General features: G+C 39.9%; 2 protein-coding genes across 5 annotated transcripts in view; both read right to left on the bottom strand.

Annotated features, from left to right (window-relative positions):
- RNF130 (ring finger protein 130) overlaps positions 1-2,687 on the bottom strand; it is a 95,608-nt gene extending 92,921 nt beyond the window's left edge. Inside the window, exons 1-2 of one of the 3 annotated variants that reach the window (XM_053463616.1) lie at positions 2,312-2,680; positions 1,669-1,926 (exon numbers count right to left, since the gene is read on the bottom strand). In XM_053463616.1, the coding sequence (XP_053319591.1) occupies positions 1,669-1,915 (247 nt within the window). In that variant the 5' untranslated portion in view covers positions 1,916-1,926; positions 2,312-2,680. Of the gene's footprint in view, positions 1-1,668 lie in introns of all 3 variants that reach the window. The other 2 variants (XM_053463615.1, XM_053463614.1) reach the window with 2 other exon arrangements.
- A 7,985-nt stretch (positions 2,688-10,672) lies between these two features.
- Positions 10,673-20,759, bottom strand: part of FLT4 (fms related receptor tyrosine kinase 4) — an 88,335-nt gene continuing 78,248 nt past the window's right edge. Inside the window, exons 21-30 of one of the 2 annotated variants that reach the window (XM_053463610.1) lie at positions 19,154-19,292; positions 18,440-18,534; positions 17,039-17,161; positions 14,141-14,252; positions 13,811-13,910; positions 13,235-13,340; positions 12,716-12,855; positions 12,073-12,193; positions 11,485-11,570; positions 10,673-10,955 (exon numbers count right to left, since the gene is read on the bottom strand). In XM_053463610.1, coding sequence (XP_053319585.1) covers positions 10,739-10,955; positions 11,485-11,570; positions 12,073-12,193; positions 12,716-12,855; positions 13,235-13,340; positions 13,811-13,910; positions 14,141-14,252; positions 17,039-17,161; positions 18,440-18,534; positions 19,154-19,292 — 1,239 coding nt within the window. In that variant the 3' untranslated portion in view covers positions 10,673-10,738. Of the gene's footprint in view, positions 10,959-11,484; positions 11,571-12,072; positions 12,194-12,715; positions 12,856-13,234; positions 13,341-13,810; positions 13,911-14,140; positions 14,253-17,038; positions 17,162-18,439; positions 18,535-19,153; positions 19,293-20,759 lie in introns of both variants that reach the window. The other variant, XM_053463609.1, reaches the window with a different exon arrangement.

Here is a 20,759-nt window from a genome sequence, read left to right on the forward strand (position 1 = left end):
TTGCTTGCGTCTAAGGTGATATAACCTGAAAGGTGTTGGATTGGTGTTAGTCTCGGAGTCACTGATTAACAACAAGAGCTACCCCTGCCTCACATCCATGTTTAAACTCGTTACATGGATTGTACGGGAAATGATTAACTTGTTTATTTGCAACGTCTGCCGATCACAGAAGTTCATCTGATGCACACCCCAACATCTCAGAGGGAAGCAAGACACAACGGGGTATACAAGAGAATCTTGTGCAAAGTTTTCAAAAGTGGCAACCATCATAGCAACCAATGTAATCGTCAAGTAGCTGCAGAGATTGCATTGGTTGCTATGGTGATAAGACCAAGTGATTTATTTTTATACATAAGCCATTTTAACTCACGTTCTGTATACACAAAAATATATTGCTAGAGGGGAACTACGCAGTTTGTATGTCAGGGCCAATAAAGTAGCAATAATAATTACCTGCATTAAGCCCCATGAAGTGCTTCAGAACCTCCACGGAGCTGTCCCGCCACTGAGGAGCTACAGCTTCGATGATGACTAGCTTGGCCAGTAAACCATTTTACATGAAGTGAGGGCTACCAGTTGGCTAGCCTTGTTCCTCCATGATATTTGTAGAACAAGCAGCCACCCTCATCAGGAGCCATCGGATATGTAACTGATACGTACACGGTATCCAGATTTTTCCTGGATGACACAAATAGGCCGTAGCTACACGATACGGTTTGTTACGCCCTGTACAGTTTCTTGTTCCAAAACCAAGAGCAGCACCAAGTACATTTACTTGACGTAAACATTTCGACAGCCCACCCACCACTTATTTCTCAATGTGTAAGCTTAGCAGGTCTCTGCTCCCATTGTCTCTCAGCGCAGGTGGTTTTTATCAGCTTACGTTATCAATCTGTCGTGGAACCCCGATAGAAGCAAACATTCATATACACACCAGGGCTTTGCCTCTTTTTTTCTATTGATACGACGTAAAAGTGATATAATGGATGTGGGTGGTAAGGCCTGGTGTTGCAAATTGTGGAGGTAGTAGTGTGTTTCCGGGGTGTGGGGAGGGCAGTATCTGCACAGGTGGCCAAGTCTACCACAGCAAATGTGGCAGGTATGAATTATAGAACTTGGGTGGTCTTCTATAGACATAAAAAAGGGGTCTTGCTATAGAGAGCTAAGACAGAAAAGAGTTATTCACCATGGAGGACAGACAGAAGTGTTTACATGGATAGCAAATTAGTAAAGAAATGGTGCAAAACACACAAAAAAGGACATAGAAGTATATGCCATTTGAGCTTTGGCACAAAAAAACCTCCTTGCCTTTGTATTATCAGCTTTTATATGTAATGCAGAGCTACATGCAAACATATATAAAACATATCTAAAAGGCGTGTGTTGTTAGATCCATGTGACATTGGACAAAACAATACGTTATCCTTTTCTGTTGTTTAGAACAATGGATAATAAAACAGTCGGGTTTCGGGATCCTAGATATCTAAACCGGTCTACCAGCTGTACTTATTATTTTAACTATGTATCCTATACACCTGTCAGACAGTATATGATTTGACTATAGAATTATTTCTCAAATATGATAACGTTTACCGACATGTTTCTCGCAGGCGGTCGACACAAAATAACAATGAAGATGAGGCTGAGAAAGTATTGGTTTATAATTACCTCCATGGATGGGCAATGGGGTAAGAAGGATTCCTTTAGCTTCCGTTTTGGGGGAGTCCAGACCATAGCGTCCACTGTCAATTCTCTGGAGGACAGAGTTGCTGCTGGGATCATGAATGGTGATGTTGACCGCGGCATTGACATAATCCACGTTGGTGGTATCTGACCCACTCTGGACAAGAGAACAGGGCAAAAGGACCAGAATAGGCAAACAGTTCAGATATCTCAGGGAACGTCTGTGGGTCATCTTCGACCGGCCTGTACGAATCAATAAAACAATGTTTTTCTATATAACCAAAAAAAGTGCAAAAATGCTATATCTTCTTTACCAATGTACAAGACTATTGCGTTATTCGATCTTAAATCCAAAGTCCCAAATCAACAAGAAATAAGACAAAAGTGAGATATTGGCACTGATGACGTAAAAGCAGGTCTGTGTTAAATATACATTTGGAATGTTGCTTAATGCATCTTCATAATCCTATTAATGGGTTAAGCACTAGCCACACACTGAGAACACAAGCCCCTCGCTCATCTCCACTGGTTCCTGTGCGTTTTTGCACCACATCCACAGCAAGCATTAGGCATGGACGCTTTGGAGGGGGTCTGCCTGTGTGCAGTAGGAGGTGGGCATCCTAATCACCTAATGGGGTCTTGGAAGAAGACGATGGTCGGGATTCAAAATGACACAGGGTGGCATCTTTCCAAACAGGTCCAGCAGCACAATGCAGATGTAAGCGGAGGGCAGAGCGGGTGTTCCGGGGCGCCCACACTTAATGCAGGCAGACAGCTGCCGTCCTGTATCCCGGACAGCTGGGCTGCAGAGCTGGAACGCTAAAGGGGTCGCTTCTCTCGGGACCTCCCAGCCCCTGCTGCAATGCTTTGTTTCCAAGGCACGGCTATTATCTGTGCTTCCTGTCGCGGTAACAGAAGGCGAAGTCAGACGCAGATGACTGACAGCTCCCCGCACTCCGGGGCTGCTGCTGCCGTACTGACGGCTTCCAGCCCTCCTGCTGATGGAGCTGTCTGATGTCAGCGGGTCATGTGACTCCGGGGGTCACGTGGTACTGAGCTGTAGGAAGCAGCCGTGCAGGCGACTCAAGTCAGTAGGAGAGAACGGTCGGTGCAGCTGCAATCCCTTGTGTGGCGGCCATTGATGAGAAGACAAATAAATGCACCCACTCGTGTATTCTGACGCTTTCCCACTGCGTCTCACACGCACTTTACCACTGTGTGTGTGTCTCATACTTACTTTCCTACTGTTGTGTGTCTGTCTCACACACATTCCCACTGCTGTGTGTGTCTCATACTTACTTTCCCACTGTGTGTGTCTGTCTCATGCACTTTCCCACTGTGTGTCTCTGTGTCACACACATTTCAAGGAAGAACCATAGTGCATACTTGTACCACTGTCAGTCTCACAGACCTCTTCCCCATTGCCTCATTTACACTTACCAATTGTGTGTCTCACTTTAACTACTCACACATCCCCACTGTGTGTGTCTTTCCCGCTGTATGTGTCTTGCGCGCTTTCCTGCTGTCTGCGTCTCTCAAGCACTTTCTCGCTGTCCGTACGTCTATCGCGTGTTTTCCTGCTGTCCGCGCGTCTATCGCGTGTCTTCCCACTGTCTGTGTGTCTCTTGCGCGCTTTCCCGCTGTCTGTGCGTCAATTGCTTTTTTCACTTTGTCCGTGCGTCTCTCATGCTCTGTCCGTGCGTCACTCAAGCGCTTTCCCGCTGTCTCCTCAATTATACACAAGACACACCTGAACAATAGCGTTCCCATTTATTTAAGTTCAGTAGGGTCATGTAAAATTTATCAAACCTCTATAAGCAGATAGGTGACCCCAGAAACATCTGGCTGAAGGGCTTTTTGGCAGAGGGGGCTCAGGTTAACTAATTTTAACCACACTTCATTTCTCCTGTCCAAATTGAAGTTTGGGTCATCTACGCCATCATCAGTGAAAACCTTACAAAACCCGCTGAATTTATACCATAATACAAAATATAGACAGCTGTAGTGCTAAAGGCGTATAGTGCATACGTGACTCACCCCCAGTATACAGGTGCATAAAAAAGCTTCTCAAACCATGAGACCAAAGTCCAATAGAAATCAAGTGAAAAAAACATGCTCTACTGCGAGTATAGTTTACAATCCGTAAAGATTTATTTAGTTTCTGAAGCACAGAAGTATAAAGCTAAGCGTAGGAGAAAATCCGACGCTCTTTGTCCTATCCAAAACTCAATCGTAGACTCATAATCAGTGGCGTACCTACAGTGATAGACCCCTGCAACCGGTTTATAAGAATAAATAAGACAATAAGAATACTAATGGCAGCCACAGCCTCTATCTTGCTTTCTGCAGAGCAGCATGCCTTTCTAGATCTTATCTCCCCTCCAGAATCTTGAAACATGTCTAATCTGAACAAGGTACTCGGTCCAGACCTGTCTGGCAGCCACAGGGAGGAGATTGTGGAGATAATTTATTGCTGTTTAACACCCTGGTAAAAAGCAGGAGAGTCACATAAGAAAAACATAGGTAAATAATGTTCTGAAAATAGCCTGACATACATCCCAGCCTTTCTCGAGGAAGAATCGGGTCACTTAACTGCACTGCAGGGTCCATTGGCCTTCTTTCCAGACTTCTTTCCTATTATCTAGCATTTTAATACTACAGTCAGTTTTTCTCTTGATTCTTTAGCAAGCTGTAAAAAGTATAAGAAATACATTGGTGTCAATCTAGAAATTAATTTCTGGATTTGTTTGTGACAAAAAAATAGTTAAAAGACTTTGAATGCTTGGATCTTTACAAAATTATCTATTGTTCTGGACACTAAGCTTGTCTAGGGCCCCATTATCATTTTATCACAGCCTTGAGTTAGTGAATATACCCTGTTCCTATTGCTAAGTCCAAGCAGAAAAAAGATTAATAAGAACCCCCTCCTTTCATTTAAGTAAATGAAAAATAAATAAAGGCCCACAAAGAATAAATAACGGGCGGTAAGGATTTAGCGGTTTGTCTAACGAATGGCTTCTGGCTATATTCTGCAGTTTACTGTAGAGTCAGGGTAGTGAACACATCTCTTTTTATAGGTGAGGTACAGTAGTATAAATGGATTGAACTTGGTGGTAATCAAACAGTTCAAACTGTGCTACATCACTGATTAGTTCTGTGTCACCCAGAAACCATATCCAATCGTCAAAGACTCTGCAGAGTTCTACTTTTAAGGGTAAGACTGTAGTCTTCAGCGTAACGTTGGTCTCCATGATAGACACACATGACTCTACTGTGCTGCTCACTGTGCCGTCAAATATTGACGCTTTGGGCCCAATTTGGACATTTTCCACTTAGGGGTGTACTCACTTTTGTTGCCAAGGTTTAGACATTAATAGCTGTGTGCTGAGTTATTTTGAGGGGCCAGCAAATTTACACTGTTATACAGGCTGTACACTCACTTTGTACATTGTAGCAGAGTGTCATTTCTTCAGTGTTGGGACATGAAAAGATATAATAAAATATTTACAAAAATGTGAGGGGTGTACGCACTTCTGTGAGATACTGCATGTGTGATACAATACTAGTGTTCTCATTTATTCTTTGGGTAGCATAAGTAATTATTTTTTAATAAAAAGTATGATGAGCCAGTGATAATAGGAAGTGAAGGAAGAGGCTTCATCAAAAGCCCTTGTGCATTCATGTGTATTGTGGATCAGAGTGTTTCATGCAGGGATAAAGAAATAAATCTGATGTTTGTTCTACAGAGTTGCTAATTGAACTATTTTATCTACAAAGACTGATGAATTGTATGTGTATGAAAAATTATATGCTATGTTAAAACGTAGTAAGGCTGAAGAAAACATAAGTCACTCCAGATATCCCTATTTTCATTGATCCAGATGGAGGCCAACACAAACCCAAAAATTATTTCACGTGCTGTTAGAATAATCATTGGATCAAGAACATTTAATATGAAATGTAAATCCTTTACTGCCAAAAATAAAATACAGTTCCTTCTGTATATATACAGAAGGTACACATTCATTCTAACACACACCCCTCTCTCACCCCACTTACACATGCATGCTCACACATACACAATTACACATTCATGCTCACACACACACGCACGCACAATTACACATCCATACTCACACACACATACACAATTACACATCTATGCATACATGGATGCATACATATACGAACAGCCCCTGCCCCCTCTTACCTCACTTCTCATGTGGCTAGCTGTCCAGCCGCTCACACACTGTGCGAGTAGCCTCAGTTTCACGCGGGGTCACGTGGTGCAATGTGACCCCAATGACCCCGAGACGCTCCTGTCTCCCCCTGCCAGTTCATAATAGTTGAGAAAGGGCCCTTTCTAAACTATTTAGAATCAGTATGAGGCGAGAGGAACAAGAGGTCGCAGGGGTCACACCGGGCCCCCTAGAGGCACGTGCCCTGCCGCAGCTGAAACTGTTGCGCCCCCTGTAGTTACGCCACTGTATTACATGCAAACTGTTTAGGGCAGATGATTTGCTTACACTGTTAAGTATACAGTGCCATCTAGAGGTACAACACGACACTGTAAAATGTCAGCAATAATTTTTAGGATAATTCTTTCATTCTAAATCATAAGCTCCTTAAGCAGGGCCCTCCTTACCTTTTGTTTCTGTAAGTCAGAATGTTATGGACTACTTGTTATGTCTTGTTTATTGTAGAGCACTGCAGAATATGATGGTGCTATATAACTAAATAAATATTAAGGGAGTGATTACAGAACGGCGAGAGAACGCCCAAGACATGGGCAATTGTTGGAACCCAAGCTCCGCTAAACTTTCTGTCTTCTCTCTATCTTCTATCAGTCAAGGTCATCTTCCATAATTGCTTATTTACAGGAATACACATATCAGTTTGTTTACATAACTGTTCACAGGGTTTCTGTGTCGTGTAAATGGTTTCTATAAAAAGCGCTTCTCTATAGCATCCAAACCCATCCTGTGTTAATGAACCGGCGCGTGTGCACAAAACGAGGGGGGGACCTGCTAAGAGGATCAGCAATCATGGCCATCATTTTTGAACACATAGGCACACCAACACTGCATTTAATAAAATGTTTATTTGCTATAAGGTTTTTTTAACTCTTTAAAAATAAAGTTTAATATCAGAAGAATAGTGAGCACAGTTGGTTTTCTTTGTCTCCTTGGAAAACTTGGCTCCTTGGCTCTGACTGCTCTTTTAATTAGGTAGCCGTAGTTATACGTTTTCTAAGTTAGTCCTATAATTCTGTATCAGTTTATATGTTTCTTCTATAATCTGCCTCATTCTGACTATATGCACTCCCTGTGATGCTCTTCTAGTATTGCCACTAGATTTCCACTTATGGAAAATATACATAACACGGCTTAACGTCAATGATCCCCTTACACGCTTTGTTATGTCTCCTTGGTTAAAGGGCCATCCGATCACCCTAAATTAGGACCAGCTGTCTCAGTGCTTTGTGATTTGTGTAATAGGTACATTGGAATGACACGCTGAGAATACCGAGCCCTCAACACTAGGGTATTCTGAAGGTCAGTGTTTGAAAGTAACCTTTATATATGTTATCATTATACCGGATATGTTACTGTATGTTAATCACAAAGACTTAATTACTACCAAGGGCTGTTTGTTTGATGTAACTGGGGGTTAACATTTAAAGAAATCTTTAACAATTAAACAGAAACAGGATAGTACATGAAAGGAGATCACCTAACAGTTTTACACATTCATTCGTTTTTACAGATTTCATTAATCATTATATAAGCACTAAAAAATACTCTTATACTGTATATATACCAAGGGAGCAGCCATCGTAGCTTCCTGTTCTATACCATACACTGGAAGTACTTTTAGTCAGGCTATGACTAGTGTAAAAACACTGGCCGTTACTAAAATACAAAACATTTCTTGGGTTTGTTCGCTGGCGCAGGAGGTTCTTTCAGGCCATATGATATTGGTGATAGCTCCCCTTTAATATTTTCCACTATAGCTCGTTGAACTGGAGTTAGCTAAAGCAGGCCGCGCTGGCATTGGCTACAGCTGAGCAGGCCACTATAGGCTAGAGCTGGGCAGGCCAGGATTGGTTGCAGCTGGGCAAGTTGAATCGGCTAAAGTTGGGAGAGCTGGCATTGTGCAAGCTGGCATTGGCTAGAGCAGGACAAGCCGGCATTGGCTACAGCGACACAGGTCAGGATTGGCTAGAGCAGGATTAGGCAGAGCTTGGCAGACCATGATTGGTTGGAGCCGGGCAAGCTGACGAGACGAGTTGGACGAGATGGCATTGTGCATGCCGCCATTGGCTAGAGCAGGGCAGGCCAGGATTGGTTGGAGCTTGGAAAGCCAGGATTGGCTAGAGCTTGGCAGACCAGGATTGGTTGGAGCTTGGCAAGCCAGCACTGGCAAGAGCAGTGCTTGCAAAGAGAAGCTTGTATTCTTTACTTTGCTCAGCACAGTCCATTGTGTTGATTGGTCTAACTTGGTTCATTCACAACTGCTGAGCAATGCCTAGGGATAGTCCTGTCCTGGCTCGCGACGCTGCCCACCCCCCGGCTCACTGTGTTTCAGTCGATGAGATTGCCCAAGTGGTAAGCAATAAAGCTGCTTTGCGTAAATAAGCTTATTTTTGAACACATAGGCACACGAACACTGCATTTAATAACATGTTTATTTGCTGTAAGGTTTTATTAACCCTTTAAAAATAAAGTTTAATATCAGAAGAATATTCCTGGATAATATAACGAACAACGGGAAATTAAAATAAAGGTGGTGTGCTTAATAAATAAATACTTCCTGGGACCTGCTAACTGATCCTTTAGATTTTTTTCATTATCTGGAGCATCTACTAATGTTTTATGGAAGCTGTTTAGCTAACAACCGATCAAAAACACAAATGACTTCATATAATTTAAGGACATCATACATACATTTTTACAAACTTATCAGAAGGGCTCAGAGAAACTGGTTTAAAAGCATACATAAAATCCTGATGATATTTTGATCCATGGGACAGGGGCTGGCTGTATAAAACAAAAAGACATGGAACATTCAATAGAAAAATATATGTATGCAAACTAATATATATTTATATATAAAGCTATATTATATAAAAAGGAGAACACAGAAATTTGCCAAAATAATAGCCGCAGACAAGGCTGACGAGATTAAACATCTTGGCTGTTGCTGGTGACTAAGTGTAATGGGAGTTGTAGTTCAATAGCAGAAATATTTGATGACTGCCCCTGTTGTGGCTAACTGGATTCCCTTTACTAAAGGCTTAAATGTTATTGCAGAGAGATTCTGAGCTATGCTTATGAACATCCACAGAAATATTAGCCCTATCCAAGGCACAGGGCATAGACAAGAGACTTGCCCTTCTTGCCTTGGCAATGCTTAGCCATGGTGAATTTAAAAGGGCAGGTAAGGTTGTAAAAATGTTTTAGTCTATATATAAAAAAAGAATGCCCTCAGAAACAAGAAGAGAGATGGCTCATTTGTGCTTGGCCATGGCTAGCTTGAAAAAATATATCAGTGGACAATGCACAAGTGTGTCCCTTATCAAGATAACATTGTATGTGTATTCTGAAAAAAACAACAACTCTGCATCATCTTATTGTATAACAATGACTTTACAATAATAGCTGATGAAAGCATACTTCCTAAAATTAGTTTCTTACAACATGATAAAGAAAGATATAAACAACAGCAAAATGCATACCCAGTGTAATATAAATTGCCTTCACTTTAGCTTAGAATTGTAATAAGGACAATTGCGCCATCTAGTGGGTGCATGATAAGTATTGCAGCTTTTGGACAATGTTTTCTAACAAGTTAAATGTTTTCATGTATACATGGCTTAATCCTCTATAAATGCTCTTCATTTTTTTGCTGAGGACTATAACTCCCATGATGCTGCTCCAGCCAACAGGAAATTATGATTTACATAACATGTGTTCGATGTTACCCATCAATAGAATGATCCTAATTTACAAGAGTACCTATATTGGGAATAACCTGGTCATCAAAAGAAAAAAAAATGTTAAACAAGAGCAGTCCAGGGGGTATTTACTCCCCATTGTTCTCTTGCCAGTCAGAGATGTATGCTTTTTCATGATGTCAATACATTAAAACAAGATATATAGTTAATTTTGCACTAATGGAAAAATGTGAGCAGTCGGGTCAATATTGTTTTTTATTGGCTTTCAGACAAACCTGTCCCCTACAAGTAGGTAGATATTTGTATTTTGTCTGAGTTTAATGGAAGTGGTTATTTCGAAAGAAATTCCTTTTTTATGTTAATGTTGCATATTTAGCCAGTAATAGGACAATATACAACATGGGAATACATTTAAATATTCATAGCAAGCCATTGGAAAGCTCAGTCATGTCGGTGGCATATAAGTTCCACTGGTTGACTGTTTCAGCCAAAGTTTTCTTATTTATTGTGAGAGCCAGCATCGTATATGGGTGAAACAAGGTGTTTTTTCCTCCCAGAATATACCCAGTATTTTGATTACCAAAATAAAAGCTTCAGATGCTTGAATGGTGTATAGGACAGGGACATTTAAAATATTTGCTTAGAAATTACATGTTTTTGTTTCTAATTAATTAGAACTGTTTATAAACTATGTATGTGCTTTTATATTATTATTATAACCTAACATTATATAACCTAACATTTTTCACATAACATAGAGGTTCTGTTATCCAATATCACAACATGACCCCTTTTCGCGGCCCATTAGGTATTGCCAATGAGATGGTTGATTCAATTTCTTCATTACGATTGTCTTTTTATTGTAGTCTTAATTATAAATTCAGTGTTGTCCATATGTAGCCTTTTGACTCCATTAGATACTCTTTGGCTGCAGAAGAAGAGAAGTCCAAAATATCTCTCTATCAGCCAGTCTGTGGGATCCTCACCATCCCATCTGTATTATTTGTGCAGTGTTTTTTGTTTTCCAATAGATGTTAAACCGTAGGAGTATATGTTGCTGTGGAGTTGCGTAAGCCTTTTTTCCCATCAGCAGTATCCTCAGTTTTCATCAGAGAAGAAGGAATCATGGTTGAGACCTGGTACGGTGCACCCCGCAGGAGGTGTGTAGCTGTCCCCCTCTGAGTGTTCTGATAACTCTCCATATTCACTGTTGTAAAACGTCTGGCCTCCGGTGCACGGCGCGTATGATGACTGACTCCTTTGTTGAGGCGAGGAGTGTGCTGGTGTCAGCTCCTTATTCCGACGGGAACCTTTACTGCTGGAGAAGAAACAGATGTAAAATATTTTAGGATTGTATTATAGTGAAGAGGGGAGGAGAGAATATTCACATGGATGTGGCTGGAGATGGTGGAGAAGACCATTGAGAAAGCACATTAAAAATAAAATTAAAATTCCTATCTTCGGAGCAGTAGGCTCCAGAAACCTCTGGCACTACATGGGTCTCTCAATGCCCCACAGCTGATCCAGTATTATAGAATCAGATGCCATAGGTGTGATGACCATGTCCTGAATTTCGAGGAAGGAAACTAATTTGAATACTTTGTCCTGTTAAGTGTCTAATCAGTGTCTCAAAAATAATCTAGTGGCATTTGAAAGCAATGGATAACTTGAAAAAGAATTTAATAGTGATAATTCTAGAGATAATTCCTGCAGTATGTTGGATGTATAGACTTATGGAAGGGAACCAATTAGTCATCTATAAATCCTCCATACTGTCGGGGAAAGCATGGCAGATGTGGTCACCCTATGAGGGGTATATCATACTAATATTCTTTCACAAATACCTGAATTGTTCCTCTGTCCTGTGTCTGTTTTCTATCCTCTCCAGTTCTTCTGATGCCAGTACCATACCACTGTCTGTCTGATTGTCCTGTCGCAGGAAAAAGAGACGTGTTCATTAATATACTCTCCTAAGCGTACATTGATATACAATCTATAAGGAAAACTCCAATTTACCAATAATACTACTTTTTAATATAGAAAAAAAATTATTTAGATAAGTACAATTTTGCCTCATTTGCATTTTTGCCAGGAAACTTAAACATCATCTGACACAAGAGCGGGCACTGATAGCTTCTTGACATAGAATCCTAAGCAGTTTCTTAAGAGCTTTGTTTTGTTTATTTGATTTAATCGTCACATAGAGTAATAAAATGATATATATGCAAGGGTTTGCAAGTGCAAGTGGGAACTACCTTTTTATTTAGACAAAGAAGAATCCGAAACATGCTCATAACATTTTTTTTACATCACAAGCAATCACAAGAAGAAAAAAAACAGAATCTGTAAGATCTTTAGATGAGAAAAGCCAATGGAACTATTTTCCCCATTCCTCACACCCAAGTACTAAACGTTCTTTAAAACCAACCTACCGGGTGATTTTTATATGACACGTGTGCCATAGAAAACTCTTCGAAGGTCTTCAGTCTTGATGGGCAGCGAATCTGGTTTCCACCAGTGAAGCAGCCGGGAAATGAAACACAATTATAGTATCTGTTTTAACATGAAAAAGAAGTTCCGATTAATTTATACATATTAAATGTACATATACCTGTTCTGTGCAGAGTTATACAGTTCCGTAACTATTGCAAATGTAACAAATCACAGGTATGTAGTTCCAAAATACATCAGTGTTCTTTATTCAGGATTAACAGATTTGCTGAGAATGCTTGAGTTCAAGCATTATGTGTGGTTTGGCCCATCCATCCATCTCATCAGGAGGATCTAGTTGAGTTGGCTAAAATTCTTCCAACTCTTTCTATTTTTGGGGTTTAGTATGTCATAAAGTAAGCATGTGACGTAATTTAAGTAGAATTTAGTTGGTATGTGTTATCAAATATAGAACATTATAATAGATTGTCATTTTTTAGGTGACGTGTGATATGAGCCATCCAATATAATTGGATAGCGAATAGTTAGTGTTAGATTTTGTAGATTCTATCATCTCTAATATAGGTGTAGATAATGCAATGCATCACTTAACAATTGAATGGATTGCTATCCAACTACTCTTACCTTACAGCCATATCATGACAGTGCAGCCTCATGCCACATTCTTCCTCATCTGAGTTGTGCTGCGGGCAGATAGCTGTTTGGGAGAACTCCATGTCCTCAGAACTCTGGGAGTCATTCAGAGGGATATAGTCTTTTCCTTCCTACACCGGAGAGGAAACAGAGATATGAAGAATATATTTAACAACACATATAAACTTTGCTATGCATTATTGATTTCGGGGTCACAGTGAGCAACAGAACCATCATGTCTCCATGGCATAAGTGTCATTGTTAAAAAATGCTACATATTGAAAAATCCTCAGGGAACAGAAGCCAGACACCTTCTTGATGCCGGTAAGGGATTACCCAAGGCTTTGCGTCAGTTGTCCCATCACTACCTCCCGGGCCGCTGTCCTTTATGCTGAGCGCTGGGATATGACGTTATATCCTGGAGTGCTGTATTTTAAAGATGCACGTAAAATGATTATGTGCCACTAATGCCCTCATGAACATCGGAAGCCCTTTTAATGTCCAGCTCACCTGTTGCACATTCTCCTGCAGAAGATCTCCTAGTATCTCCACCAGATCTGTGAAGGTCGGCCTCTCCTTGGGATCTCCATGCCAGCAGCTCAGCATAATGCGATAACTGCGCAAAAAGTGCGGTTATTACATGGTTGTGCAAGCAATAAACAAAATGAACCAGAAAGGTTTAAACCAGTGTTGCACAACTCCTGTCTTTGAGGGCTGTAAACAAGTAACAGTTTTTGGATATATGTGAATAATATGTGTATAATAGATGATATGTGTGAATGAATATGTGTGAATGAGTGAATGAATAGGTCTGGGTGAGTGAGTGTGTATTTATGTAAGACTGTATGTATGCGTATGGCTTTGGAAGTGTACGTGGGTTCAAATATGGCACAGGCAGGCTGTTTAGGGATAAATATGGCACAGGTAGGTTGTTCGGAACAAAAATGGCACAGGCAAGCTGTTTGGGGACAGAGACTACACAGGTGCTGGGCAAGTCCTATGTGTGCAATGTGGGTGCCAGTACTGTATTTCAGAATGAGAACATGTGAAGTTTAAATTAACCTAAGAAAAAATGCATTCACTTACATTTCCGTTGTAGCATATTCTGGAGCCCTCATGCGTGTCCCGTCTTTCAAGCGCTGGCAAAACTCCTCATTGATCTGAACCCCAGGGTAAGGTGATGCTCCTAAAGTAAAAAATGTACAGGAGTCATCTCAGATGATTCCAAGGTCAACACAGCAAATAATCTTGCCGGCAGCTGAAGTCTCCAGAAAGAACCTACAATTGATATCCTGTTCCACGTTTCCACTGAAGTCAACTGAGACAGTTCTGTGACAGTCTTAACCCAAGGAGGCAAATAAAATAAAATAGACTTACTGGCAAAAACTCTCATACACAAGCTGCTAATAAACTCACCAAGTGAAAAGATTTCCCAAAGCAGTACCCCAAATGACCAAACATCGCTCTGGGTGGTGTAGACTTTGTCAAAAATGCTTTCTGGTGCCATCCACTTCAGTGGCAAACGGGCCTGTAATATTGTTATTTTATAAAGATTATGATTAATATTATTGCAACAGTGTTATGAAAAGAATATATTATCATTTAGGCGAAGAACAAAATGTCAAACTGCACACAGAGTATTGTGGACATGGCTTCTGAGAATTTTTTATGGTAAAATGGACCTATTCCTTACTAAAATAAAGACCCAATTGTTTGTCTTGAAAGTTCAGCAGTCTTTATTTTTTTGTGTGGGCCCCTTTCTATTAATTTTGTTTTGCGGAGCATATCCAGGCATCACTATGAATGGAAACTGTGAATACCTTTTAGATTATTGACTTCTATGAAGCTCCAATAAAGAAGAGATCAAGCAGTAGAATTTAGATGGTACTATTGCAAGAAGGTCTTTCTTTACCTTAAGTATCAGTCAGTCCCTCTCTGTCAATTATGTCAAATATGTCACACTTTAATGCAATATTCATAATGTCATCACTTAGTAAAGAGGTACTAAACATTTTTTGTAAAACTACGGTCACCTGTTCTGAATTACAGTGAAATAATATAGGTTCCAACAGTCTTAGACATACTGGGACAGACGCCGGCATGTGTGATGTGATATATGCTCTGGTTGTCCTGGGAAAGGCACACCAAAAGCTGCTAAGTATGAAACAACACAATTTAATCTCCCCAGAAAGTGATCCGTCACAAATTGATACAAATGTTGAATGACCGTAATTATAAATTATAGATAAGCATTAAAAAACATAAATCATCATGAGAACCAGGCATTCTGACCCCATAATCAGCGTATTATGTCCCGTGTCTTGCATCTCTTAGACCGAATCTTAATGATGGCGTGTTTTAGCATGTTGATTAATGGTTTGTGCATTTTTTTAACAAGCCAAAGTGTTTTGTTTGTAATCGAACATCTAAATCGCGCACACACATCTGCAACATCAGTTTTTTTGTCCTGTAGACTTTGCCAAAATGTCTGTGAAGCTTGAGATTCTGCAGTTTCAGGCAGACTCTAACATACAAGGCTGATCTTTTTCTACAATCAAGTAATTGTAGATAATAACAACACTGATTGCTTAGATCTTGGCATAGATAGATTACCCCAGCACTCCCAAAACTTTATCAGACCTTGAACATTTCAGTAACACGTGCTAGTAAGGTCAGGGCCATCTTTATACTTATTGCGGTAAGCTTTACTTGCCCCTAAAGCCCAATAACACCTGAGGTGGAGGTCTATACAACTGCCTATACGATGGGCAAGCACACGGAAGCGTTACTAAAGAGGTTTGTGCCGGCGGTCTTACACACTTCCACCTGCAGACTGTGTTCACTAAAGAGTTGAGTTTGCAGGAGAGTTGAGTATTTCAGCTTCCCGTATCACTATACAGTACATTAAGAACACGGGAAAAAAGTGTTAGCTTCTCCTGTAAGAAGGGCCGAGATGGATGCCTAGCTGCAGATCTCATGAATGTGTGGTGCTAACTACCAGCAGCCCACCGGCATTTGCCTGGATTGTAGGGAGTTGGAAAGTTTAATTCTACCAGAAACTCCCTCATCAATGAGTAGACACTTCTAAAAGATAATCTCATACTAGTAAACAGAAAATCACCAACTGAGCAATTACCAGGTTGGGCAAAATAGACAGTTTGAATAAAAATAACACATTTTCCAATTTGCCATCTAGCCTCAGTTAATACCTCTGATCAGGGGAGTGCATGTCACCCAGGCACCCTAGTAACAGAGGCACCTAGTGTGACCAAGGGTCATGTCACGCACAGGGCCGGCCAAAGACTTAACGCCGCCTGGAGCGAAGTTTAAAAGCCGCCACCGACACCGAACAGGGAGACTCGCCGCAGAGGAGAGAGAGAGAGAGAGGGGCGCCGAGCGGGTAAACGAAAACCACTCGGTGCCCCTCTCTCTCTCTCTCCTCCGCTTCAAAAAAAAACAACAAAAAAAAAGCGCTTGGGGCGGCAAAGTGCCGCCCCTTCTAAAGTGCCGCCTGGGGCAATTGCCCCAGTCGGCTCCATTGTAGGGCCGGCCCTGGTCACGCATGTTACCCCCGTGGTAGTATGAAAGCAGCAGCCTAGTGCAAGCTGCAATGTAGACATGGCTCTGTGTGAAGTAAGGGAGAGAGGGAGGGAATATTGAGTGAGCCGTATGGATGACGGGAGAGAGTGAGAATGTTTGTGGTGGTAGAGTATGTTATGATATGGTGATAGCATGTGTGTGTGAGCGTATGATGGTAGTGTGTGTGTGTTAGTATATCATGTTAGCATTTGCGTGTGAGCATTTGTATGAGCGGATGCTGTTAGCATGTGTGTGTGGTGTTAAAGTGTTTGTAAGCGTGAGTGTGTGTTAGTATTTGCTGTTAGCACGCGTGTGTGGTTGGGTGTTAGCATGGATGTATGTGTCAGCATATGCTGTTAGAGATTGCATTAGAAACTAGCATGAGAGTGTGTGTACGTGTGTCAGTGTATGGTGCTATAGTGTGGGGTTAGCGAGGGAGAGTGGGGAGGAAGATTTTGTCTGTATGTATAAAAAAAGTCTATGGTGTGAGTTTGCATGTTAGTTAGCATGTTTTAGTTAAGGGGGCACTGGAGAAATACTGCACCTAGCCACCACTAACCCTAGGCTCACCCCTGCCTCTGAAGTTTAGAGGGTGCCATGTTACAAAATCCTCTTTCTTTAAAGCTTTATCCATTCTGAGAATATACAAATAATCTATCATTCTAAATTCTAAAGTTAAAGGCAAACACATTTCACTTAGGGATAGTAAATAAAACACAATTTATGCCTACTTACACTGCCTTTTCTGACGTAATCCGGGTCTTTATAAATGTCTCTGGCCAGCCCAAAATCACAGATTTTCACAACATTGTTCTCTGACAGTAGAATGTTCCTTGCAGCCAGGTCTCTGTGAATGCACTACACGAAACAAACCAGTTTTAGTCAATACTTTAGAACATACAACGGACAAATTCTTGGACAGAACATCTAACGCTACAGGAGCTGTCCACCAGTATTCCCTTTAGGCATTGCCAACCACGAGATCGCCAAAGCATTGGGGTAATTGTAGCCTATCGCAGAAGGATACAAAAATAAACCTAATCTAAAAAAGAGGCATTTAAGTTGTTTGCAAAGGCATGCCATTGGGGATGTCAATTGAAGTTTAGTTTTAATAATTCTGCGAGTTGCTTGATTTCTTCAACTAGCATCAACTAGACTCTCCTTTAGTGCTACCCGAGCAAGTTTGCTACGGCACAGTTTCTGACAACTTGCATGCATTCACATTTTAGTGTCACCTCCCTGTAAATAAAGTATGTTTGCTAAATCATTTTATATGAAATAAATTGCTAATAATAAATTAAATAATAAATAATACATCCATTGATAATATTTACATTATATTAGAACACTCTATTGTAAAACTTGGAGTATAACATTATCTTTGTTTATTTGATGTTTGCCAGGATTACACTAATTTAGATTTTTTTTTTTAAACTGTTAAAACCACAAATTAATTCCCATATAAGGTTTGAAGTTTGGCCACAAGATGTCACTGCTCATTTCTTTGGTAAAGGCCAAGTTTTCTTAATTTTTACCATAAGTTAAGAAAACAAAATAAAGATCCTTATCTACAAATGATATTATTGTAGACCAGCAGAGGACCCTAATAGTAAATGGCAAGAAAAATAATATATTAATCTAGAAATGTCATCTGAGGACAGAGAAACCCTAATAACAGTGACTAAGACAGACTGCATTATTATACTTATTATTTGTTCTTCCTAAGTGAAATGGTCATGTTACTTGGTCTATGCATTTTTGTGTTTTTTTCAGTCTTCAAACAAAATTGTAGAAAACTGTGCTGACTTTTAGAATGTTTTTTTGGAAACAAAACTCAATAATGTACCCAGAAAGTTGTTTCTCTCTGGAAGTCTTATTAGGCCAAATAAATCGTATGCGTCTAAACGTCATATGATTTTTCATGACATTTTTGGCTAACTACCTGGATATCTAGAATCTGTTCTAACTAGATCTCCATCAGCAATAAAAAGATGCATTTACTAACATATATGGAAGGAATATAAGGTTAAAGCACTTGAGTAGATATTGAAAGCACGGCATTTTGGTGGATCTTCTCAACTAGGTGGAATACTCATGACTAGTTTTTATTTGTCTTGATAAATGGAGGAACGTTACCTTCCTGGAAGACAAGAATTCCATTCCTCGAGCCACCTGAAAGCTGTAGCAGATGAGATCTTCCATCGTTAAAGGGCTCTGCCACAAATCTTTCACTGCAAGTAAAATGTAAAAGACAATGTAGTATGCCCAGGAAACTGCATCCCTTTACTGCCAAAGGATGGGACTTTATTGTTGGCGTCCCCGGTTAAAGGAGCCATCTGGTCAGCAAAATGATGAGATATGTTGGCTAATTTCATAAAAATTACATTTTACAAGCCCTCATAATTAAGAAGGAAAATCCTATAAAGCTTATTGTATGAAGGTTACCTGAGCAAGTATCCAACTTTTTGCCCAAGCCATTCATTTTACAGCACCCCTCAGGAAGCGTTATCATCTCTTTATGGGGTGTTTCGTATTAAGGCTATTCAATAAACGTTCTTCATCTTATACAATTATGGTTATCGCAACAATATGATAGTAACATGCTCAGCAGGGATAGACAACTTGATACTCCAGCTGCCGAGGGCTAAATTTCCTAAAATGCTCAGGTATATTCTTAGCTAAAGGTAGATAAAAGCGTACAGATTTTTGTATATAATTAAAGATAAACCTTTATGACTGATGTTTTGTGACCCTTAGTCCATCTGTTGATGAGTTATAGGTAGCATATCTTTGTATATCAGGGAGTATTATATATGTTAGGAGGTATACCTGTATGCTGTGTATACTCACATTCTGGTGTTCTCTGGTTCTTGGTTGTCATCAGCTTATTGAACACAACTCCTTCATTCAACCCTTCTCGGCTCCTCCGATCTGCTATTACTGCCTCGACCAGTGAGCGAACCTGACTCTGAGCCCGAGGTGATCTTTCCTGTTTTTAAAAAAGGGATTTTTTTTTACAGCATGTGCTTCACCAAATGTAAAATATGCACACACAATATGTACATATATTGTGTTATCTTGAAATGCAAAATTATAGGCACCAATATTAATACATTTTTGCAAATGTAAATAGCAGTGAACTTTTGGTTAGGCTTATTCATAGCTCTCCCTTGCGGCTGGGCATGGCTGGCATGCATTAAATCATAACTGAGGCGAGTAGTGAGCAGAAAATAAAGAGCTGCCTTTTAGGCCCAGACAGTGATAACCAAAGCCTCCTTTCAGGAATGCTTATGGAGATTACTGAAAATGTGCTAAAAAGATCTTTCACTAAACACCCCTTAACTTAAAAAAAACAAACAAACCCAACAGGTACTGGTGGCAGGTAGAACTCTACTTGTGCCCAGTTATATATATGGAGGACTCACATCTTTAGAGTATGCTCTGGAATTTTTACTCACAGGGTCAGGATAGTTGGGCCTGGTGGAGGTTGGATGGGTTAAAAAATGTATTTTATGTAATCTTATTGTGCCAATTCTTTAATATCGTACGTGGTAATATGTGGTAACCTAAAACATCTCAAAGAAGCTATGTCACCAACGGTACTGAATATAGAAGTTTTGTGCTTACATTACAGATAATATGAGGAACATTAGACTTTTAATTTCTAAATTCCATAAAGATGTCTAGAAATAATTCAGCAATTTTGACCATTCATATAGTATATGGGTCTGACAAATTCCAGGAGGTAGTGATGTGGCACTAACAGATGTAAGGCTTTCCAATCATTGAACTTTACAAAAAAAAACTTTTACATTTTTATGCCATTTTACATGTTTAACCATTTTGTGAGGGGGAAAACATGACAAACCTGCTTACTTTTCTTTTCTTGAAACCCCCTTTCTAAGTTAAGTTAAAAATCTGTTTTTTTGAAGGGTCACAGATCAAGGTCACCTGTGAGGTCCAAATTCATTCAGATTTCTTTCATACATTCAGTATTATAAATGGTTTGTCAGGATTCGGAAGGTAACTTAACAGTTAAATTATAAAAAAAACAAAAACTAGTAGAAATGTCTTAGTTCTTTTGCACATTGGCAGCTTGATGGATACATTTTGATATTAAGATCCCTGTTTTCTAGCTGAATTCAAAGTAGATAGTGTTAAATATTCATCTGCAACATCTGTTTGAAGTCTGTTTATCATAAAATATTAAAATTAGGCATTTCTAACAGACAATGTTAAGAAAAGTGCAGCACAGCAATGTAAAAATTCTATTGGTCTTGCAATTTGGGACAGAGACGTAATTATCTTACTCTTGAATCACACTTCCTTCACCCGTTTCAAGTTTATTTCCCACTTCTTCAATTAAAAGCAGATGTTAACATTTGGGAAGGAAGAAATACTGAAAAAGTAATGACAGATAATGGAAGGATAGATTGGTAGAGGGAAGACGTATGTT

The sequence above is a fragment of the Spea bombifrons genome, chromosome 4 (assembly GCF_027358695.1).
Source record: "Spea bombifrons isolate aSpeBom1 chromosome 4, aSpeBom1.2.pri, whole genome shotgun sequence".
In the NCBI taxonomy this organism is placed as follows: Eukaryota; Metazoa; Chordata; class Amphibia; order Anura; family Pelobatidae; genus Spea; species Spea bombifrons.